At 49.7% G+C, this 24,626-nt stretch overlaps 1 protein-coding gene across 1 annotated transcript in view; it reads right to left on the bottom strand.

Moving 5' to 3' along the window:
* STK32C (serine/threonine kinase 32C) overlaps positions 1-24,626 on the bottom strand; it is a 1,482,079-nt gene that overhangs the window by 266,490 nt on the left and 1,190,963 nt on the right. The window contains exons 4-5 of the mRNA XM_085606199.1: positions 13,845-14,018; positions 5,212-5,249 (exon numbers count right to left, since the gene is read on the bottom strand). Coding sequence (XP_085462325.1) covers positions 5,212-5,249; positions 13,845-14,018 — 212 coding nt within the window. The remainder of the gene's footprint in view (positions 1-5,211; positions 5,250-13,844; positions 14,019-24,626) is intronic.

The following is a 24,626-nucleotide window of genomic DNA, read 5'->3' as shown; positions in this document are numbered from 1 at the left end:
TTGCATTGGCATTCACTAATTATTATTACCTGCTCTACGCTCACTGCCCCAGTCTTTTGGTTGGGCAAGACCACTCAATTCTCAAAGATATCCCATGCCTTCCCACAGCTCTCTGGTGTCCCTTAGATGCCACTGGAGGAAACTATGGAAGTGGTGGGGGATCTGGAGTCGGGGAAGACTCCAGGACCCAATAGGTTCCCCTTCTAGATTTACCAAAAAATCCAGGATTTTATTGACCCTTACCTCCTAGATATTTTCCATGAGGCCCTAGATACCGGGCAATTCAACATGGAGTTGGATGTGGCCACAATAGTGGTCCTTCTGAAAGCTAGGCAATGGCCAGAGCAATGCTCTTCTTACAGGCCAATCACTTTAATTAATGTGGAACTTAAGACTTACGCAAAAATACTCACCACCCACCTACCTCGACCCCTTCTCCCCTTGATCCACCCAGATCAATATGGCCTCAAGCCCAGCTGTGGTACTGGGTACTGTTTACAGAGAGCACAGGTGGCGCTGACCCATGCTCGGGCCTTCACAGATCAAGTGCCCTCCTTTTAATTGACTATGAGAATGCGTTTGACTTGGTGGATTAGTGTTAATTGTTTGAAGTCTTGAAATGCATAGGATCTTGGCCCCAAATACTGAGCCTACGCGAGACAGCTGTACAACGCTCCAATGGCCCAGGCCCAAGTGAATGGAATGCTTTCAGAGCAGGTTTGCCCTCTCTCTCCACTCCTTTTCACCCTATTCATCAAGCCCCTTGCTTGTCTCATCCGCTGTGACATGCTGGTTCAGGGGTGGCAGGGATCATGTTGGGAGGAGGACAGAATCGCCCTCTATGCTGACGATGTCCTCCTCTTTCTGGCTGTCCCACATCTTTCAGGCGTCCACATCCTGGAATTACTGTCCCTATATGAGTCAGCATAAATCACTCCTGGTGCCCATTCATGGAGACCAAAGCCACCATTATTTGGCAATCTTCAATTCCAGTTCAGAAACTCAGCTTTTAATATCTGGGTCTTTATATTTCTAAAGACCTGCATCTCATGTGGAGCCTCCATCTCACACTGTGACTGGCAAGATGAAGCAGGACTTTTAGAGGTGGGAAAGCCTCCCCCTCAATGTGCTAAGGAGAATCGCTCTAGTCAAAATTATGGTCCTCCCCTGGTTTTTGAACATTCTCCAACATTTTCACTCAGTATCTCAAATTAGTTGTTTTTGAAGTTAACCGCCTTAATCAGTAATTTCACATGGGCTGGTAGACTGCTGTGCATTGCCATGTCGACATGTAGACAGTAGGTCTACAACAGGGGCTTGGGCATGGCAGGAATTATACTTCTGGACATCTAAGCTAACAGAGACAAACAATTGGTTGACAGGTGGGTGAGGCAATCTGACATACTAACTGGAACTCACATTTCTGGGGCTGGATGCCATCATGGGACTGCTCTGCAGGAACCCTAATCCTGTCACCTCCCAGAACTGATGGCGGTAGTTTTCAGAATGTGAAGGGCCACCTTACGATTCACAGGATGGGACAAAACATTAACACATCTCACTCCACTGTGGGAGGGGACATGACTTAAACACACGTCCCACCTGGACAGTTTTTGGACCTGGGATAGAATGGGTCTCAACTCTCAGTGATGTTTGGCAAAATGGAGAAATTAGCAGTGGCTGAGAATAATTCACGCATTCCATCCATAACTTTTTTGTATACTTCTAGAAAGTTGTCATTTGCCTGCCTAAAGTTTCTGGTGCCTTCCTATGAATGGCCACCTGCCTTGGACTGGTGATGACTGCCCCAAAGGGAGATGTGTTTCAGTGGACACAGGTGTTGGGTGTAGAGAGCAGTGGGCTTTCCTGACAGGATGGCTGTGAAGGAGCTGTGTCCTGCCCTGATTACATTACAAAGGGATCTACTCCAGAACACACAAAGGAACCTGACACCCAGCCTGCCCCTGACTTTTCTTTCACTAGCAGACTGGAGCCAAGACAAGGGAAGGGAGAGAGCCGACCAGAACCAGTACAGGTGGTAGACAAGGATTGCACTGAGTATCAAAGTGGCACCCTTAGAATTTGAAATGTGAACACTCCTGGACCTGATATGATTGAGAAGAAAAACTGCCCTGCTGTCTGATGAAGGAAGGTTGAACTTACTGACCTTGCACACAGGGCCCCAAAAGTGACTATAATGGTGAGCTGGCTGACACAGCAATCTGCAAGTGGCCTATTCCTTTAACTACCCAACTGGTAGGCAGGGTGAAATTTGAGTTGCACCAGTCAAATTAGCGTAATCTTGAGAAATTTGCATTACTCTTGCTATGGGAAATTCCCAAAATTACGACATTATGCCACATCGCTTAATGACACAATTTTGATTGTGAGTGCACCTTTTGCTGTAAAAATGTAACGCAAATGCATGGTAACAGCATGAAAGACTGAGTTCTAGTGGCTGTTGTTGGTGGTGCTTTATTGCACTATTTGTTTGTGTAAAATGCATCCTTGCATCCAAAGTGGATGTAAGGACATATTTTATGCTAAAATATATCACTAAATGCTAGTTTTGCATTTTGTAATGATTTGTATTTTAGCATAATTTTACTGAAATTTCACACAATAATGCAGAACGAAATATGCAAATTTTGCACACCGTAATCAAGTAAATAAACTCAACAATGGATTGAAGTTAGCAGACACAATGAAATTGCATCCTATCTATTGGATTATGGACCATGTTGTCCATCTATGAAAATGTAGGCCTTGCTAACATTTTAACAAGTTCCTTTGCAAAATTACATGATAGTTATAACAAATGCCAAATTACAAGTTATGTGAAATACCAACTTTTCGCATTTTGCACTCTTTTGTAGTGTGAAATGCATCCATGTGCCCATTTTGGGCCAGAAGACACATTTTGTGCAACAAAAAAAGCACAAAATTGTGCCTGATGCAAACATCTGTTGCTTATGTTCGGTTTTTAAATGAAGGGAACAGAATACCAAGACAATTCTTCTGTATCCACTGTCTGAATGCTAAAGAATCCAGTCTCTGTCCAATCAGACTGCAGGAAAAGTGGTTGCTTCAAACTGAACTTTAGTGTAACTCAGAGTCCAGGTTTAGAGTGGTCAAAGACATTTAACATCTTGAAAATGCCCAAAGTTGCTAGCCTTGGCATGTAAACCTTTACTCCATTGCTTAGGGCGTGCACAGGAGTCAGTCCTACCCTCTTGATTATATCAGGCATAAATTTGCCATCTCTAGACACTCATTTCAGAACACTGCTGGAGTTGAAGAAGAACATGAGAAGACTGGGCCTGCTGCCTGTGACCTGAGAGGAGCCCTGAAGGGCTAGACCTACTCCCTCTTGTATCTAGGACACAGAAGTGGCCTCCAAGGGTCATACAGCTGAAATATTGCTCAAGCTATAGGGGGACAACAACCTACAAGAGACACGTCCTGAAACTTCCCAGCTGACCAGTGCCAACTGGACCTGAACTTGACCCTGATAATGGCCTCCGCTGAGGTCCTGGGTGCATTAGAAGTGTACTCCTGTGGTGGTCTGGAACGGATAGGAGTAAGACATAAATCCAGTTGGTGTATCCGACCTGGGCTCCATCGAGGCCAGCCCCAAAATGCACCCAGGTCCTGGTCTACACCATGCATTGACTACCTGTGCTTTTGGAGCTATTCCTAATTAAATCTTTTAAAATTCATATCTCCGGTTGTTCTTATTGGATGTTTGTCATTTTTGTGTCATTATATTAAATTCTACTAGTTTCTCCAAATTAGTTGGGTATCTATTTAGTGACTTTGAGGGTTTATCCAGACAAGGATTGTGATTATTACTTGAATCCTCTCCATATAATAATCCAGTCTTTTACATTTGGGAATACATTGTACTGCTTTTCAGTAGGCAATGATGTACGACCTTGTATATATACCAAAAACCATAATAGTAGACTTCCAACATGTGGATCTGTTCAGCATGCATGTAGGGGTCTTGCCCAAAGGAAAAAATGCTTAAGGCTACAAAGTTTCTTGAAGCTCAAAACCATTCCTAACGCAAGAGCGGCCACTCACGCTCGCTATTTGGTCGCTGCTGCCATTAGCAACTGTTTCTTAGTGCAAAATTCATTCTCACGTCTATTTTAGCACCTTGCGCTAAGAAAGTAGTAAATGTCTGGAGTAAGCTGGGAGAAAATACTACCCCAAGAACACACTTAGTGAGAGCTAAATGCAGATCTACTCTTCTCGCTTAATTAATGCGAAGTCTCGCTGAATTTTAAGGAATTCCTTGTGATTAAGCTACACTGAATTAAGCCCACTCCTTTCATGAATTGTTGAGGTTAAATTTGATAAGAGATCAAGAACCTGGACGCCCCACAGAAAAATATTTTGGTAACTCTCGCCAAACCGATCTTACCATGAGGGAACAAACAAGTCAACATCAAACTCAGATGGTCTATCAGAGAGATCAAAAGATGAACTGCATGAAAACTTAGGATTTCTAATTGTGTACAATCTGATGGTTGAGGAACTCTGGCAACATCAACCTATGAATGTTACAGCCTCCTATGGGAGGAAGTAATGGAAAGAAACACTCATATAGTGGTCAATAAGTATAGTGACATCTTGTGATCAGAGTATGCTCCTTAAACACACAGTGCTACAGTTGTAGTGAAACTATAATGACTAGCCATGAGCCATGGATTGTTATACAATACGGTATGATGTACAAGCATATGTAAACCTTGGTATTTATTCTGTAGAGAGGAACAAATGGGGTCACACTCATGCACACAGTGGGTGTGCCATGTTGGGGAGGGGCACTCCTGGATCTTTTCAGGCATTGGCAATGTCCATATCAAAGCAATAGACCTTGTTTAAGTCAGGTCTTTGATGCCTATCCCAAAACACTAATTGTATTGTATTTCTGGTTTTGTATGTATGCATCTCTCATCATAGGTGTAAATATTACATATAGCTATAACTTAGAGCAATCTGTTTATCTGGTCTACATAATAAAATTATAGATTTGCTAATCTATTAAATAAGATTACCATGTTGGAGGAGGAACTGCTGCAATATTGATTTAAACATGTGGGTCATGTGTAAGGACGAGAGTTACATTTGACCCACATTTGTAAATTTTTTTGTTAAATAATTGCAAATTATAAATGACAAAAATACAATACAATTTCTTACCTTTTTCGTCAAGAAGAATATTGTCAGGTTTTACATCCCTAGAAAAATGAAAGAAGAAAATGAGGTTAAATGAATACCACCTTTATGAGATTTAGTTGGACGAAAAAATAAATGTAAGACTATCTGGATGGATTATTACTGCAGCTTGGGCTCATGCAGAAAAATAAGTACCCGACTTAGAGGTGTTTGACAATGGGACTTTCTTCTTAAAACGACAGTATGTCAGCTTAGTGATTGACCGGTCTCATTTAGAGTATATGGATTCACACAAAAAACATATATTCCTTCAGGAGAAACTTATGCTTTAGTTTCCTAGGCCAAAAAATGTGCGTGGTTACAAAGGTAGGGGGAATGGACGAACTGTTTAATGGATAACCACACAATCATGAACTTCCAGATACATTACATAAAAGGGCGAGGAGCACTTATTTCATCACTCAATCATGTTGTGCATGTTGATGAGGGTAGTGTTGGTAGTACATCTAATTTTCTCAGTGTATAGATTATAATGTGCCATGATATATCATCATTTTTTTCTGCGATTGGTTTTACAGTTATCAGAATCCACTAATCTCTCTCCTCTCATGAAAAGCTATATCTAGGCAGTGCCAGACTAGGGAAGAAAAGCAGCTCTGACTAAAATGCTCAAACCAGCCTCTCTCCCTCAATCTTGTGGGGTATGGTGTTCTTTCCATCCTCCTTGTGTTTGCTTTGTTCACCCTAAGTTGGCAGGGTATGCCCAGACGTGGGTCCCTTGCTCACTTTGCCACTGGATTCAAGATAGCCTGGCTGATGAGGGCTGTTAGCCCGAAACCGGTCCCACGATGCTTGTTTCTGGTCCAGGGAAGATATGGCTTGGCAGTTCGGGCTGGACTGTTCCTATGAGGAACAGGGTCAAGACTGATTTGCATATAGCTGTGTCTGAACTGGGGTGGCAAAGTGAGCTAAAGAATGATGATGGATTCAACCCAGATCTGTGACTGGGGGTGAGTGTTTGAAAAGTTTCAGCACTCCGTCCATCATCTCCTTGTGTTTGCTTTGTTCTTTCCATCCAGCCATTACCTCCTCGTCAGCCCTCCCCATCACAGTCCAAACCACATAAGCATAGCTCCTCCCACCAGAACTTCCAAGCAAACTCTAAGCCCAGCCCATCCCTCCAGGCCACTCCCACATCCTGTGGCATATAACCCATGACCCCCCTATCCACATCCTGTTGTTTTTTTCTGATGGATGCAAGATGTTCTGGGCAAGACTCGTCATGGGGGTGCCTGCAACACCTCCAATGGTAAGTGTGCGGCGGTCTGCGTTTGCGGCTGTTGGTTTCCCTACGTGCCTGCCTGAGTGCGTTTAAAGTCCCTGCTTTAGCGGAACTGAGGGTTGGGGGTCCGGTCTGCCTGGTGTGTGATAGTAGCGGCCCCTGCAGAGGCTTCCCCTCTTCCGGGTTCATTCCCTGCTTTAGCAGGAACAACCGAGGAGGGATGGGGGAGGTGTTTTGGAAGCGGCTTTGCCTTTCTTGGTGTGCCGGGGGCGTGGCAGATCGGCTCTTGCTCGGAGGTCTTCTGCACGGGGGCTCGGTTCTCGTTTCTGAGTTGCCCCTCTGTTTTCCGGTTACTCCTGTAAGCTTTTTTTTTTAATGGCGGTTTCCACCTCGTGGAACCCGTGGGGTGCCAATGCCAATTTGGAATAATGGTATAGGCAGAGTGCGGACAGCTGTTGTCCCTGCTAGTTTTTGTGGCTGCCTGTTGTTGGGGCCGCTGGGGGCTTCTCCCCACTTAACTTGCGGTCTCTGTTTCTCTCTACAATTGTCAAGGGGTTGGAGGTACGTGTGTATGAGTCACTGTGGCTTAGGGGATTCTGGTCACAGTTTTTTACCCACATGGGTATGTGTTAGAAACTTGTGTTTCACGATTGTAGGTCTCAGTCATTGATGAGGCAGTGTTAATGGTCATGGCACAGAGCCTTATCTGGGTGTGCTCTTGTTCCTGTGGCAAGGGCTTCTGGGCTCATTCAGGTTTTCCATATAGCTGGGGCCTGACTCAGTCGTTCATTTTATGAGAATGGAGCGGTCTTTGATTGGCCAGTTTGGGGGCCGTCCTAGGGTCCTGTTGGGGATTGGCTGTGGGTCCGGGTGGCGTTCCCCGATTGGCCCTCGGTGGTCTTGATTTGATTGGTCAGGGGTATTTATTATAATAAGTTCAGATGTGAGTGAGCCCAGATGTGAGAAGGAAGTGGTGGTCCCTGGGTCCTACACTAGTCCTTCCCTGGCTGATGTGCAGAAGATGATTGAGGCGGCAGTGGCTGCGGCCATTATGGCTTGTGAACCCAAGGGGCCTAAGAGGCAGAAGTTGGATGCCTCAGCAGATGTGGATCCGGACATGGAATCGTATGAGGTGAAGGATCATTTTGTCCAGGGGAAGACCTTCACAGTGTTCTGAAACATGTTCCGGACAATTTAGAGTTCTCTAGTCCCTTGGAGTGTGGAGAGTCTGAAGACTTTTTCGCCAATTACCAGAAGGAGGAGCCTGAAATCCTCCCTATTCATAAATCTGTGAGAAATGTGCTAGAGGGAGAGTGGAAGGATGTTGACAAACATGCCTTTCCCCGGTTTCTGGCAAAGAGGTATCCTTTACAGGGGTTCGCTGAGGAATTTCCAGCTGTGGTGAAGGTGGAGTCCCTGCTGGCTGGTATGGAGTCTCAGAGCCTGGTGGTGCCCGAGGATGCGGTTCCTTCAGATCCTGGGGACAAGTGGGTGGAGGGGGCCTTGAAGCAGTCCTTTGCTGCCTCTAATCTTGCTCTTCGGTCTGCGGCTTACACCAGCTATCTGGTTCAGTCACTTCTAAAAGACTGTCAGAGTATTTTTGAGCAGCTCTTTCAGGATGAGGATCCCTCAGAATCTTTGTCCATGTTGGAGCAACAGTTGCGTTTCCTGGTGGATTTGTCCTTCGATTCCCTTAGTGCGGCAGCGGCTGGTGTCTAGGTGGCTGCTCAGAGGCATTTGTGGCTTAAGCCTTGGAAGGCGGAGACTGCTCAGAAGGCTGCCGTGATGAAGCTTCCTTTCGCGGGCTCTAGACTGTTTGGGGAGCCATTGGAGGCTTTGATTAAGAAAACGGCTGAAGACAAGAAATTGTTGGCTCCAGTCCGCTCTTCACAGAAGGGGAAGTTTGCGGGTTATAAGCAGGCTTTTGGGCAGGTGTTTCAATCTAAAATGGCAGCCCATCCCTTTTGTGGTAGGGGACGTGGCCAGGGTGTCCCTTCCTTCCCAAGTCCCGGGGTCAACAGGGTGCTTCCTCTTCTTCAGGTCCCTCCAAGTCATGACTATGTGGGGAGTTCGTTGGGGGTGCCGGTTGGGAGCCGCCTCACGTCTTTTTTTCCTGTTTGGGAGGAATTCGTTTGAGATCAGTTTGTGGTGGTCCGGCTGGTCTACAGGACCGAACTTGGTGTTCCTCCGGTGGATATGTTCAGAGCTACCCCTGTTCCCAGATCTCTGATAAAGTGTCAGGCTCTGTTAGAGGGTGTTCGGGACTTGGTTTCCTAAGTGGCTGTGGTGAGGGAGCCTGTGAGTCAGCAGGGTAGGGGGGGGGGTGGTTTACTCGATCCTGTTTCTGATCCAGAAGCCAAATGAGGGCTTCCGACCTGTCCTGGATATGAAGGTTGTAAACTTGTGTATCCCTCATCGGTCCTTCAGAATGGTGTCTCTGCAGTTGAATCTTCTTTTCCTGTCGGTGGGGGATTTCTTGGCTTCTCTAGAACTCCGGAAAGCCTACTTTCATGTGCGGGTACACGTGGCTTCGCAGAGGTTCCTGCATTTCTGTGTGGGAGTGGATCATTACCAGTTCAAGGTATTGCCATTTGGACTGTCAGCCTCTCCTAGGGTTTTTACTAAAGTGTTGGCAGCCTTGGTAGGTTTGTTGCATGCTCAGGGGATCCAGGTGTTCCCTTATTTTGATGATTGGTTGATTTCTTCCTCTTCTTTCCTTCAGGCTCAGGCCCATACCCAGGAAGTTTGCAGGCTCCTTCGCCAGTTCGGGTGGATTCTGAACTTGGAGAAATCCCATCTTTGCCCCACTCAGGAACTGCTGTTCTTTGGGGGGATTTTCAACACCAAGTTGGGAAAGGTCTTCCTGTTGGAACCCCGCAGACTGACTCTGATGCGCGAACTAAGGGGGGTGTTGGGGGTTCAGTCTTCCACAGCTCACCAGTGGTTGCGTGTTCAGGGGCTGATGTCTGCTACGGTGATGATTGTTCCTTGGGTCCGTTTGCACTTGTACCCCCTGGTGAATCATGTTCTGGGGCATTGGGATCCGGCATCTCTGTATTACGAGCTATTGATTCTGGGGGGTGTGGCCATAGCCCCGGAGTTTTCCTGGTAGCTGGTGGATCAGAACCTCTTGCAGGGCTCACCCTTTGTGTCCCAGGAGAGGTTGGTCTTGACGACTGATGTCAGCGAGCTGGGTTGGGGGCGGTGTTGGCTCAGGAGAAGGTGCAGGGGCTTTGGTCTGTGCTGGAGGTGGGAATGTGTTCGAGTTGGAGGGAGTTGAAGGTGGTTCAGTTAGGCTTGGCTCATTTTCTGCCTTGGGTCCTCCAGAGGGATCTGATGGTGTGGTCAGACAACACGGTGGTGGTGTGTTATGCCAAACGCCAAGGGAGTGCGAAGGTGGCTTCCTTCAACTTGTTGGCTCAGCAGATCTGCCAATGGGTGGAGTCCAACTTATTGTCTCTGAGGGCTTTACATCTGCCGGGGTTTTAAACTCAGGCGGATTGCCTGAGCAGGGTGTTTCCCTCCCTGTCCGACATGTGCCTGACGCTGGAGGTGTTTGGTTGCCTGATGTCCCTGTTCAGGGTCCCGGAGGTGGACCTGTTTGCAGCTCCGGGGAACGCCTTGAGGGAAAGGTTTTGTTCTCTGGTTCAGTCGAACACGGTTTGGAGGGTGGATTCCCTGTCCTTCTGGTGGGAGGGGGTCCTGATGTATGCTTCCCCCCTGATTGCTCTAATTACGCAGGTCCTGCTGAAAGTCAAACTGGATTGGGCCTCATTGGTCCTGTTGGCTCCGAATTGATCCAGGAGGCCTTAGTTCCCTCTTTTGTTGAGGTTGGTGGTGGGGCCTTGCAGGAGGTTGCCAGTGGTCTCTTGTCCCCTGTCGTTTCCCCCTCTTTTTCGGGTGTGTCTGGTCTGCCTGCAACTGGCGGGTTGGCTGTTGCGAGGTTGAACCTTTAGGGTGTTCTCCTTCTGTGGCTGAGTTTCTTCAGCAGTCCAGGTGCCCTTCAACTCTCAAGTCTCATGCCAGACATTGGGTGTCATTTCTGGATAGGTGTACAGCTCGGGGTTGGTCTGCATTGGAGGTGGATCTGGTGTGTATCTTGGCTTTTTTAAAGGATGGGTTTGACTTGGGTCTGGCTGTGTCCTCCCTGAGAGCTCAGTGGGCAGCTGTACTGGCCTTTCGGGGTTCGGACTGTGAACCATTGGACCCCTTGGTGTCCCGGTTGTTGAGGAGTTGTTTCCTCCAGAAACCTGTCATTAAGTCCTTTGCTCCTAGTGGGAATCTTCCTTTGGTTTTGGGGGCCTTGCAGGGGGATTTTTTTGAACCTCTGCATGAGGTGTCCTTTCCCTTGTCGCTATTACCTCGGCTCAGAGGATTGGGGAGTTGGGCTCCTTGCTTTGTTCTGAGTCCTTTTTGCGTTTTTTTTCCTGATCAGGAGGTTTTACGGCCTGATCCTTCCTTTGTTCTCAAGGTCCCTTCCTCGTTTCACTGCTCGGAGGATATGGATTTACCTGTTTTCTGTCCGGATCCTCTTTCAGAGTTTGAGGTGCGGCTGCACTCTTTGGACATTCGGCGGGCTCTGGAGATGTACTTGCTGCGTACTAAACCTTTCCTTAAGGTGGATTAGCTTTTTTGACCTTCGGGCTGGCTGGTCACGGTCTGAAGCCTTCTGGCGCTCCTCTCAGTCGATGGCTGAGGTGGGCTGTGGGGGGATGCGTATGAGGCTTGTAGTGTGTTGGCGCCTGGGTCGGTTCAGGGGAGATCGACTCGGGGGGGTGGCTGCTTTCTGGGCTTATTTTCAAGGGGCTTCCATGGCCGAGATCTGCAGGGCTGCTACTTGAAGTTCTCCTCACACCTATATGTCCCATTATCGTTTAGTGGTGGGTGGCACTGAGTCTGCTTGGTTTGGGAATGCAGTGTTGCGTTCTGCTCAGGTGGAATGACTTTCTGCTTGTGCTAATAAAGTCTGTTTTTGCTACTGAGTAAAGCCGATTCTTGCTTTGGTATCTGCTCATGTGGTTTGGACTGTGACGGGGAGGGCTGACAAGAAGGTAATGTCCGGTTACTTACCGGTAATATTCATTACTCTGAGTCGTAGCCCTCCCCGTCACAGTCCTGGTTCCCATCCCTCCCTTCCTGTTCAGTTTCTTGTACTTGGTGGTACAGGATTTAGATAGGGGAGGGTCATGGGTTATATGCCACAGGATGTGGCCTGGAGTAACGGGATAGGCTTAGAGTTTGCTTGGAAGTTCTGGTGGGAGGAGCTATGTTCATGTGGTTTGGACTGTGACAGGGAGGGCTACGACTCGGAGTAATGAATATTACCGGTAAGTAACCAGACAGTCTCTTTCTCCTCCTTTCCTGCTCTCTCTCTGATCGCTCTCTCTACCTTCTCCCTCCATCCCTTTTTTTCTCTTTGTAGACTCTCATGCCTGCTGCATTTAACCTCAGGGAGCTGCGGAAAGTGACAGAGGCACCAGGAGCAGGCACTGTCCTTAGAGCCGGCCTCCAAGAGCTCCAGCAAACCGGGGAAATGCCGGGTGGAATAAGATGGATGCCCGGTCCTAAATCTAGGGGGCAGAGCACCGCCTAAGTGATGACCAGTTAAACAATGAAGTCATTAAAGTCTGTAATCTGTCCAGAAACAGAGTTTAAAAAATAATTTACCCCTTTGCAATCGTTAAAAACATACACATCTTACATCTTTACGCAGTTCTAATCTAAAGTCGTCCAACCACCATTGTTTATCTGGCATGAACGAGGTCGATCAATATTGCACTGAAAACTGGGTCATACCAAGTTTCCTCATCTGTGTTTGAAAATGCTCTGCTTCGCCCAGTTGCAGCCTATTGCAGTCAATGTGCTGATTTCAGATAATCCTTTGGATGAAGTCCTATCCAAGCCCGCGTTGTAGGTATCAATAGTGTAGGAGGTGCAGTGTCATCGGGGACCAGGTGTGAGGTTCCAATTGTTATTACTTGCAGAACACCTATGAATCCCTTGCTATGCCCCTGCTCGTCCTATGGCTTTGCTGGTGCTTTGGCGTGAGTCTAATTTATCACAGCTTTGAGAGTTCTCTTTCTTAAAGACGCTTTGTAATTTAGTTAATCATGAGCATTTAAACTAAACGCATACTGTGCAATACTCTTCAGAAAGTAAAAGTTTTTTTTCTTTCACTTTGATTGCGAAAATTGTTTTTACACCATCATCATTTCAATGGAATGCATTTCAGTTACTGATACACTGTTCATTTATTAACAGTCTTCTATAGGGACAATCTACCCTATTATATAATAATAAATGTTCGATTCAGAGTGAATGGTGAGATATTGCAGAAACAACAGATCTGAGCTGTGTTACATACATCAGATACATTCCGGGGCATTAGTTCAGGAACTGATGGAAAATGTAATTTGTTTAATGCTTTTTGAAGGTGAGAAGGGTGGCCATCTGTCTGAGGAGGCAGGGTGTCCCGGGTGGTAGTAGCATCACAGGTAGAGGACTGCTTCTGGGCAAGAGTTGTCCTAAAAAGTATTAATCTTCATCTGCCTGGCATTTTATACTGCCTTTCTGAGAGACAGTATGGTTTTGATGGGTGGAATTATATGCAAGGCAGCAAGGTTTAAATTGTAATCTTGTCAAGATTGGTCGTCAGTGAATCAATGCTTTCCTAATGCATTATACATAGTTGTGTAAAACTATTGCATGTATATTTGCTTGATTTGATTTTAAAGGTCGATTCATAGAGGTTATAGCTATTTCAGGTAAATAATATATTATTCATAGTGTATCTATGCATCTCTGTACTGCGTACAACAAGCCCAGCTAAACATTTGTTCGTATCTGTAAATTTGGGAAATATTACACAGAATCACTAAGGCATTAAAGAGTTTGAAAAGAAGTAGGACAGGAGGGCTCTTTGGCGCAATGTTACATGCCTTTGTAAATCGTTCCAAACACGTAATATTTCCTGTTAGCAAAAGCGAAAAGAGGACCCTGTCCTGTCTGCCTGTATTAATTGTTTATGAATATTTCCTGAATATCCCATTTCTTTCCAATTACAGATGTTTAGGTCCTAGTCACAGAGGCACCTTAGAGTGGATCAAAGAGCAATGCATGAGTACTACTTTATGTACTCTTCCGCAATACCTTTCAGACGTCAGTGTGCTAAATGGAAAATATTACTTGGGTTTCACCAAACAGAGAACAAGATCAAATAAAACAAAAAGAACACAGTAACCACAAAAAGCCAAAGGTGTGTCCTGTAAATTACGCTCTTCAATAACAAGCAGCCATGCAGTTTGCACACAGAAGTACTCCTTACGTTGAATATGTGTGACACGTTCTAAAGCAGGACGTGAATGCGTGTTTTTACCTGTGGATTATATGCTGGCTTCGTAAATAGTCCAGTGCCAGCGCCATTTCACAAACGTACAGTTTTACGTTCTCCTCTGTGAACTGGACATTCTGCTGCAGGTGGTACCGTAGGTCACCTCCCAGGAGTAAATCCACCACCATGAACATGTCTTCTTCGTCCTGAAATGAGTACCTGCACAGACAGAGGTGGAAAGGAGTGAATCTCTGCAATAGAACTTTTATTATAAATAGACAAAGCCTTAGGCGGAAATGGATGCGATTTATGAAAGAATCAGCAATGATGGCATTAGGTCAGTATTCAAGATGTGAAATGCGCGGTGTTTGGGTGCGGGCGGGCTGGCATCAAGAGAAATACACAAAAGGTAGGCTTTTCTAAAGACTATAAAACCCGTAAAATCCAGAGTGATGTGCATTACACCGTTCTTTCTTATCTAGAATGCCCTGCAAAAAAGTCTGGGTGAAAAATTCAATGTCCTCACATGCATGTGAGAAAAAGTTCCAACATTCAGTGTTCTCACAATGGTACCTATAAAATGCTACCTCGCAGTTTTTTCAAGACAGAAGTGTGAAGACATGGTGATTCCTCCAACAATACTAGACATTTGCAGGGCATTTGGATTAGGAAAAGCGTGTGGGGATTCATGCATGTCACACAACCCTCGCCCAGTGGCTCTGGTAGCTTCCGGAAAATAAATCAGGTCTGGGGCCTTGGGAGCGGTAGTTATTCTGTTTTCAACCAGGGAGGGGAATGTTGCTGGACAGGGGGATGCACCCTGCACATCTTCCGCTGCAGAAGTTGTGCGCAGGGCGTAGGGGTCATAACCCCCGCACTTAGCCCACTCTCCCCCCCCAGATGTACTCTCCCCACGTTGTATCCCTTGTGCAAATAAGCCAACGTACACACTTCTTGTGGTGGTCATTTGTTGGCCGCAGTTTTATTAGGAATACATGTAGTTATACTGGCAGTTAGGTAAAAGCTTTATTGGCATGTTAGTCTTGTCTCTTGGTCCTTCTGTCGGTTCTTTCCGGTTGGGTTTCCCCTTTCTTCTGCGTGGGAGGTGTAGCAGCTGTCCCGGAGTTAGGCCGCAACTCGCTACCTTGCCGGACTCGTGTTGTGCCCTGCCAACCGGCGGGGGCTGGGCTGCGAGCGCCGTCTCCGTTTGCTACCCCCTCTTGGTAGGCCGACTCACCCAGCCGTGAGGCATCCCAAAGTGAGTGGTCCTACGTGCACCCTTCGGTCCACTCGCCCAGCCGTGAGGCATCCCAAGGTGAGTGGTCCTGTCCCGGCACACCGCCCTCCGGTGTGCCTCCGTACCGACTGTTCTCCCCGTCGTTCTCCGCCCAGTGTCCTGCCTGTTCCTCAGCCCTGCGACATAGCTGTTCCTCAGGTGTGGGTGGGTGGGTCAAAGAAAAAGGGGGTCCTTCGCCGGTGCTGCTCCCCCGCTCCCAAGTATAGTAGCCAGCTTGGGGGAGCCATGCTTATATCCCCCCCCCAGCGTAGCTCGCCCCTGCCGGTGTTCGCCCCTCATTGGGCCGTTCGTATGGCGCTAGGGCCCCCATTGGCCGGGGGGGTTGGCGCCATGCCGGCGGCTGCGGCTGGGGGGGGGCGGGTAGCCTCCTCTACCGTGGGCCCTTCTTGGCGCCAAAAACCGGTTTTGCGGGGGTGGGGGCCCGGCGTTGGTTATGGCGCCGGCCTCTTATGCCCCCGTTGGGGGCTGCCTCTGCGATAACCCCCGCACTTAGCCCACTCTCCCCCCCCAGTGGTACTCTCCCCACGTTGTATCCCTTGTGCAAATAAGCCAACGTACACACTTCTTGTGGTGGTCATTTGTTGGCCGCAGTTTTATTAGGAATACATGTAGTTATACTGGCAGTTAGGTAAAAGCTTTATTGGCATGTTAGTCTTGTCTCTTGGTCCTTCTGTCGGTTCTTTCCGGTTGGGTTTCCCCTTTCTTCTGCGTGGGAGGTGTAGCAGCTGTCCCGGAGTTAGGCCGCAACTCGCTACCTTGCCGGACTCGTGTTGTGCCCTGCCAACCGGCGGGGGCTGGGCTGCGAGCACCGTCTCCGTTTGCTACCCCCTCTTGGTAGGCCGACTCACCCAGCCGTGAGGCATCCCAAAGTGAGTGGTCCTACGCGCACCCTTCGGTCCACTCGCCCAGCCGTGAGGCATCCCAAGGTGAGTGGTCCTGTCCCGGCACACCGCCCTCCGGTGTGCCTCCGTACCGACTGTTCTCCCCGTCGTTCTCCGCCACGCCGCCAGGGAGGCTCCCGTCTTCCTGCGGCTCCCCCCCTCTCTCCTGGGACGGCTTCAACTGCAACCCGCCATAGCCATGGCGCCCCACAGGTTGCTCCAAAAAACCCCCATGCCTTCCTCGGACAGGTGCACCCCATCCTGAGCATAGAGCTCTGGGCGGCCCGTGTGGATGAGCCCGTGTCTGACTGACTCCAAACCATTGATTCTGCAGAATTTGCTTACAGTGAGGTTCAGCTTCTTCTGGGAGTTCTCAACCGCTTTCTGGGATTCCGCCCCGCGCCATACCTTCCTGCTGATCAGCTCCGACCAAATAATGGTGGTGCTCCTGAAGGCTTTGGCTGTCTCCGTGAGGTCCCTCTGTATGTTGTGGAGGAGTGCTCTCCTCCCCAGTTTGGCCAAATCGTTCCCCCCCAGATGGATAATCAGGACGTCCGGGTGCCAGGGTGGCCGGTAGCTGGTCCCACCTCATCCCTGGTTGACCGTACCACCGCACGCAGGTGTCCCCTGGCCGTCCTTCCCGCTTGTGGCCCCCGCGTCGCCACCAGGTTTGCATCCGATTTATAAACGAATGGCCCACCACCCACACCAAACGTGGTTTCCGTCCTGCCGGTGAAAGGACAGCAACAAAATTGTCATGTGGGTGCCTGACTGCTGGGGGGTGCCTTCGCTTCTCCCCCAGTCGCCCTGTATCTCATAGCAGCTGGGGCCTTACTGCTTGAATCCCCGCCTCGCTCATCCCATGCAGCGCGGCGGTAGTGGCAGCCCCTATCCGGAATGAATGGGACCCGAAGGCAGCTGGTGGCAGCCCTGCTTTGCTGAGTGCGAGTCGCAACATTGCTTTGAACTGACATTTGCTCAGGTGCGTGCCATCACTGTGCCTGAATAAGGGGCCTTCACCGGCCGGGCGTATGGCCATAAAAGCCAGCAGACAGCATACTGCGCAGCAATCCTGTTCCTTGATGCATCGTAGTTTTATTAATGCTCCCTTGCCAGCCTGATCTGTTTTTGATCGTTTCAGCAGGATCTCCACTTCCCCTGCCCCGGGCGCCACGTCGCCCGCTTGCAAGCAGTGCTCAGCTGCCCCTGTCTTTGCTGGCGCCACCAGCTCGCTAAGGCGGAATGCCCCGAAGAAGGCGGTCGTAAAAACCGCCCTAACCAGCAGGAGCTGAAAGTCGTCTTTGGCCGCGCCCTGCAATGCCCCCATTAGGATGCACAGCCTAGTGTAGTCTATTGGGCGCCTGCTATCCCTCCTCGTGCCCTCCGAGCGTCTCCAACCCTTCATTGCCGTTTTGATGTAGTGGGATGCAACTGGGTCGTGGCCGGTCATCAGCTTACTGTAATGTGACACTGCAGCCAGGTGGGCCTGTGCCCATGACCTGGACTTGTTGGCGTTAAATGCCCACTGTATGAATACTCCGGTTGCTCTGCCCGTTGCCCCCACATCGCCCAGGGTCTGGATGCCGCCCACTTGCATTACGGTAGCAACGTACTTCCTATACCTCCTGTTTGCCTCTGGGGTGAGTGCCTGGCCAATTAGTTCTGATAGGTCAACCCCGCCAGGCCCCACAGTGGTTCCGGAAAGGGGGTCATGTTCTGCTCCGCGCTGGGTGCTAGCTCCCTGAACCTTGCCATTCGTGCTCTGGACAGGGCGTCCGCCACCTCGTTTTCTACTCCCGGTACGTGGCGAGCTCTCAGGTCTATGTTGCCCTCCAACTGCAATTTAATCAGTCGGCGCATTAGTCTCAAAGTATTAGGGCACCTGGCTGTCTCTCTGTTAATCGCTTGCACCACCCCCTTGTTGTCGGACCAAAGTGTCAGCTTCATGTTCTTTAGGGCCTGCTTCCATACTGTGAGTGCGACTATGATAGGGAATAGCTCTAAGAAGGTGATATTGCTGGTCATGCCCTCCCTGTGCCAACTGCTAGGCCACTGCCCTGCGCACCACTTGTCGCCCAGAATCGCCCCAAAGCCCGTGCTACCTGAAGCGTCAGTGTACAGCGCGATCTGCTTGCTGGTCACCCAGCCTTCCCTCCATATCAGCACGCCGTTGAAGTCTGCCAGAAAAGTGTCCCACATTAGCAGATCCTGTTTGACTGCCGCACCCAGCCTCACATGATGGTGCTTCTGGTGGAGCCCGCATGTCAACTGTGTCAAGCACCTGGCAAACGCCCTGCCCGCTGGGATCACTCTGGCCGCGAAGTTTAGCTTGCCTATGAGCCTTTGGATTTCCCTTAAGGAGGCTTTTTCCCACCCGCAAAGGCCCCTAATTTCTGCCCTGAAATCCTCTACTTTGTCTGGGGGGAGCCTGGACATCCCTGCAATCGAGTCTATCTCTATCCCTAGGAAGGTGATGCTTGTAGAGGGGCCCATTGTTTTGTCCTGGGACAAGGGGATCCCTAGCTCGTCTGCCAAGTCCACAAATGCTGCCAATGTGTCCCCGCAAACCGCTGACCCAGCCGGGCCTGTGAAGAGGAAGTCATCCAGGTAATGGAGCTTCCCACCCGCCGGGTGCCTGTCATGCAGCGCCCACTCGACAAAGGTGCTGAATATCTCGAAGTAAGCACATGAGACCGAGCAACCCATTGGCATAGCTTTGTCGAAATACACCCTCCCCTCCCACTGGAAACCTAATAAGTGGAAACTTGCCGGGTGTACCGGGAGTAAGCGGAAAGCGGACTCGATGTCCGCTTTCGCCATGAGCGCTCCCCGGCCTGTGGCCCTAACTAGGTCGATGGCGTCGTCTATCGAGGAGTAGCTCACTGAACATACCTCCGCGCATATCCCATCATTCACCGAGGAGCCGTCAGGGAAAGATAGGTGGTGTATTAACCTGTACTCTCCCTGCTCCTTCTTGGGCACCACCCCTAGAGGGGAGATCACCATTCCCTTGCTCATGTCGGGGGGGAGGGGGCCCTCAATTCTGCCCAGGGACCTCTCTTTCTCCAACTTCTTAGTCACCACTCCTGGGTGTAGTAATGCCGATTTCAAGTTTTTGGTGCCGCCTGGCGGGAGGGGGCCTGAGAATGGGATGGGGAAGCCCTCCTCAAAGCCGTGAACTAAAGTTTCTGCGTCCTTCCTGTTGTGATATCTGTTTGCTAGCTTGCGTAACTGGTGTGTGTTGATTGGTGACCATGCTAGCCCAAATGCCGCCCACCCCCTGGGTCCCCCTGTGGCTCCCGTGTGCCCTTCACTATTTCTTCGCATCTTTCCTGTCCCCCTTGTGTTGCTTTCTTCTCTTGCATGCTGCCGCTGGGTGCCCACCCCCGCAGGATGAGCAGCTGTGTTGGAATTTACATGATGCCCCGTATGCGCACTCGTTAGGCTCAAACTTCCAACATATTGCAGGGGACCCATTGGCGTGTGATGGTCTCCCTGCACTGGCCTGCCTGGTCTTTTGAAAAGGCCTCCCTCTACTTTTGTGGAATGGGGGCCGAAAGGACTGCTCGCTCCTCCCCGCCCATGACCTGGCCTCCTTTGCTACCATCATCTTATGGATGAAGCCGGACACATCTTCCTCGTTCCACTCCATTTCGGGGTGCGTCTGCATTTTTAGCCTAAAGCCCTTGTCATATTCCAGCCATGCATCGCCTGGGAATTGCCTTTGCGCTTTATGGATGTTGGCTTCATAAAGTCATAAGTCAGCTGCGCAGCGTGGGAATTTCTCTACTATGATGCAGGCCATGATCCTGAATGCATCTAGCCAATTGTCGAAATTTCTTTCTTTGCGCTCCCTTCGCCTCTCCCTTCTTTCGTCGTCCTTCCTATCGCATGCCGTCAAGTCCAGCCCCTCTAACTGTATTTCCAACAGGGAGAAGATATCGATAAACTCTTTTCGCCAAATTCGCTCTTTTACTGCTGGCGGTATGAGGCATGCCAAGCCTGTCGCCCTGGTGGTCATAGATGCCGGGCCTGGTGACGGCCTTGCATATGGTTCGGCCGTCGGAGGTGCCACTTGTGAGCTGCCTTGCGCGCTTGTGCCCCCCCAGGCTGCTACTGGCGCCCCGTTGTCTCCCCCGGACCCTGCCGCGCCCTGCCCTAGTGCTTGCACTCGTGCCTGCCCTGGGTCTATGAGGTGCCACGGCAGACCAGCCCGCTCCTCCCCTGCTGCTGCCGGTGCCCCCGTACCCCGACCTCCCTGTGCCTGCGCTCCTGCCGCCCCTGTGCTTAAGCTCTGTAACAGCAATGGTGTCATAGATTTAATACATTCCTGCACTATTGCGCTGATATGCTCACCGGGTGTTGCCGTGTCACTGCCCCCAGGGCCTGGTCCCGCCGCCGCCGTGCTGGCTACAGGTGGTTGGGCCTTCCTCTGGGGAGTTTTCTTTGGAGCGGCTTCCTCCGCGAGCTTGGCTGGTGCCCTTCTTATCCTCTTGGCCGCCGGGGTTCTGGCGTGCATCTGCCGCTGGCCGCTTGTCCCCTCGCTGTTGTTGTCCTGCGAATAGCGGTCCATCCAGTCGTGCCCATGCTCTTGCGACGCAGCGCGGATCCTTTTCAACAGCTCTCCCAAATCCTCCTGCTGGCGCTTCCTGCCCCTCTTTGCCATCTCGCGTGCACCTTAGGGATCTCCCCGCTGCAGGGTGCTGCTGCTTGCTATATGCACCAAGCTACCGGGTGGGGAGCTGCCGCTGGCTATATGCACCAATTCCCGCCGTTACACTCGAGATGCCGGTTTGCTACGGTAATGCTGTGCGTCACCTCCCTCACGTTGCCCGGCAACCCGGCTTTGTTTATGCTGCCTCAGCGGGGGCGGTGGCCGCTTCGTGCTCTCCCTCTTGTAAGGCAATCCAACGCTGCCTCAGCCTTCCCCGTGAAGTCGTGCTGTCCTCGGCGGCCTCCTTGGGATGCGATGCACTTGGTTGGGAAGGCGGCGAGAACGGGCGGCGGACTCCACTCCGGAAGGACCGCGCAGCTGTCCCTGGTCGAGGCACTGGTCGTCCTGTCGGCACGGCAGTCTTCGGAGTCCTGGCAGCACGGCAGTCTTCAGAGTCCTGGCAGCACGGCAGTCTTCGGAGTCCGGGCAGTGATTCTCCTCACGACGGGTAAGATCGATGATTACAAAGAAAAAGGGGGTCCTTCGCCGGTGCTGCTCCCCCGCTCCCAAGTATAGTAGCCAGCTTGGGGGAGCCATGCTTATATCCCCCCCCAGCGTAGCTCGCCCCTGCCGGTGTTCGCCCCTCATTGGGCCGTTCGTATGGCGCTAGGGCCCCCATTGGCCGGGGGGGTTGGCGCCATGCCGGCGGCTGCGGCTGGGGGGGGGCGGGTAGCCTCCTGTACTGTGGGCGCTTCTTGGCGCCAAAAACCGGTTTTGCGGGGGTGGGGGGGGGGGCCCGGCGTTGGTTATGGCGCCGGCCTCTTATGCCCCCGTTGGGGGCTGCCTCTGCGACATTGTCTTCACTCAGTGGCGTAGCAAGGTCAAGTGGTACCCGGTGCGGAAATTTCTGGTCACCCCCGGCTTGACAAAATGGCAAAAAATATGTGTTTAAAACGCAAAGTTTTGCCATTTTGTCACCCCCTCAGTGATTTCTTGTCACCCCCGGCTTAACAAAATGGCAAAAATATGTGTTTAAAACACATATTTTTGCCGTTTTATCATCCCCCTCAGTGATGATACCCAGGGAAGCCCGCACCCAGTGCAGCCCCCATCCTAAGCCACTGTCCACACTCAGGTGATCAAAGGGGTATAGAAGGAATCAAGCCCTTGCCTAGAAAATGAGGATCAGTGGACTTTCATGCTCTTGTAAGAATCCATTTGCAAAGTTAGTTTGCGAGTGTAGCACTATAAGAAGGAAATGGATCTAATGTGTGATTGGCAGTTCCTACGCCTGAGGGTTTAGAATGCAAACTGACCGCATCCGCCATTACACTGTGTGCATGCACAGCGAGTGCCATACAAGGGGCTGCTCTCTCAGCGTGATAGTCCATGTGAGGTTGGGAGCCAGTCTGAGGAATCTTTGGCTTCTCCCCAAGTAAATGACAATGCCTTTTATTTATGGGTTTTCAAAACCAGCACATATATAAAAGGCATTGTCATTTCTACTGCCAATAGTTTAAACTCTCGCAAATGTGAGACCACTTTCATAGAGGCTGCGCCCAGTGCTTGAAATGGAAAAATAGAAGTGCAGGTACTCTGTACCAGAGTACCTGCTTGTTTCTAAGCAGTGCCTGTACTCCCCAAAAATGTTTTTTTTTGGGTAAAAGCACCCCATGTCGTGCTTTCACATCAATGATGTGCACGCCCCTTTCTTTAGGCGTAGCTCGTTGTATCCTGAATAAGGCAGCAGCGTCTAAAGAAAGGGGCCCCTATCTAAGTGAAAGCATGGTATGGAGGCTTTCACTGAAAAAAAAATTCATAACATGGGCGCTATAGTTAAAGCGAACCGTGCTGGCAAATTAAATAAATAAGCACTGCCACTATACTTAAAGAGGACCGTGCTGCTAAACTAAATCAATAAACGCAGCCGCTATAGTTAAAGGGGATCGCCATTAGTAATTAAAATAAAAGCGGGCGGCGTGCTGCTTGTAGGAAAGCAGGTAGTGGGTTGAATAGGGGCAAATCATTGAAGAAAATAGTGCTCACAGCCTAGATAAAGCAGACCGTGTAACAACACAAGTAAAAAGTCGAGTCCTCATGGGAAGTTACAAACGCAGACAAGGCGGTACCAAGGTGGGACTACTATGCCTATTCATGAATGAAAAGCAACAATTTAGAAAGGACAGGAACAGGAGCCAATTGAAAAGATGGGTGGGACATGGGCGGAGCTTCAAGTCCCTACCTGAATACAGCATTCCTCGCAGAGCAGCGCATGCACTGCCCAGGCTCGACTTAAAAATAGGATACTAATTCAGTAAATTGAGAGGAGAACACATAGCGTGCCAAGGTGAATTAGGCCAATAGATGAAGAACGGAGAGCCCATATATACAGTAGGCGCGTGTCCCCAGTCTGCACTTCAGCATGCCTTCATTACGTGTACCCTGGAAGACTGGGATGATGTTCTAAATTATAAAACCACAATGCGCTGTCTCCAGTTCAGGCACAGACTGACAGAGTTCGAGCTTGTGGTGAAGACATCACAGCGGTGAAAGCTACAGTGGGGACCTTAAAGCTCTCCTCTGTTGTTCACTGCAGGGGAAGCCAACCTGTCTTTGCAGTAGGGGGAAGTGACATCCAGAACTCATTCCGGCCCTGGATACTCACAGCTCCTTAATTGGTGCGTATGCAGTAGTCTTGAGAGATTGTTTGCTTCTGCACTTGTGATATGGTGTGGATTCATGGGCAAAGACATTCCCTCATTTGCACGGGATGAAGTCTCAAGGAAAATTAGAGAGTGTCCCTGTTACATGTGAAACGAGCACCAGCGCATTATCATTATGAATAGGTCTGTACAGCATCTGTGGCTCTTCTATTATAAACAAGTGGTATAGGGATAAAACACGGAGGTGCAAACTCCCACTGAACCATGGGACACTTTTGTAGTCTGGTCCTGGGTGTTTCTCTCCAAACGGCATGTTCATGTGAGCTCAGGAGACAATTTTAATGAAGATTCAAAGATTAGATGTGGTCAGTATTCCAGTCCGACAGGCATTACCAATTTGAAAATCGCCTAATGGAGTGGAATGATTATTGTTTAGTCTCTTTTTATAATTAATTGTCCTTTTATGGATTCGTTAAACATTGCAAAAAGCAAACTACGTGTACTGACTGCTGATTTTGTTCTCAATTTGTGTCATTACGCAGAGAAATGTTCCGACCTAGCAATTCACAAGTGTTTGCAATTCTAAAGTATATACCAGAATGAAACGGTCATTGCAAAATAGAGAGGGTCGGAATACTGCATCTCTTCCCAATTCTAAAACACCCATTGGAGCAGGAGTCCACAAAAGGTCCAGAATGAGGCGGATCCATCACAGATCTTGAGGAATGCGGGAAGATACGTTTTCACAGAAGTCGAAATCCAGAAAATCTGTTGTGAATCCTGCACTGGTAGGCGTACAGTGCATACCTCTATGTTACAAGCATTGGCAAAGCCAATAGGCCTCACCTATACAAGAGCTATTGACTTTGGCAATGTGTTTTTGCCAACTTGTAAACAAGTGTGGCTGCTGTTCAGCATGGCTAAAAGTTATTGGCGTGGAGTGTCCTAGAGTGCAGGGGTGGGAGTAGAGGGTCATAGACTGGATTTGTTGGAATAGAGTGCCGTAGAGTGGAGTAAGGGGGAGTAGATTGTCATAGAGTTGAGGGGAGTAGAGTTCAGTTGTTCAGTGGCACAGAATGTTGTAGAGTGCAGTAGAATAGAGTGGAGTGCCATGGAGTGGAGTAGAGAGGGGTGGAATAGGGTGGAGTGCGTTGGAGTGGATTGAGGTAGTGGGGCGGATGGATTGGAATAGATTCGGGTGGATTGGATTGGGGTATAGTGGGTTGGATTGAGTGGAGTGGGGTGGATTGAAATGGGGTGTGGTGGGTTGGATTGGGGTGGATTGGAGTGGGGTGGATTAGATTGGTTTGGGGTGGGGTGGTGTGGATTAAA

Source organism: Triturus cristatus, chromosome 1_2, assembly GCF_964204655.1.
Source record: "Triturus cristatus chromosome 1_2, aTriCri1.1, whole genome shotgun sequence".
Taxonomy (NCBI): Eukaryota; Metazoa; Chordata; class Amphibia; order Caudata; family Salamandridae; genus Triturus; species Triturus cristatus.
The sequence above is the reverse complement of the archived record's forward strand: the minus strand, read 5'-3'. Positions and strand labels throughout refer to the sequence as shown.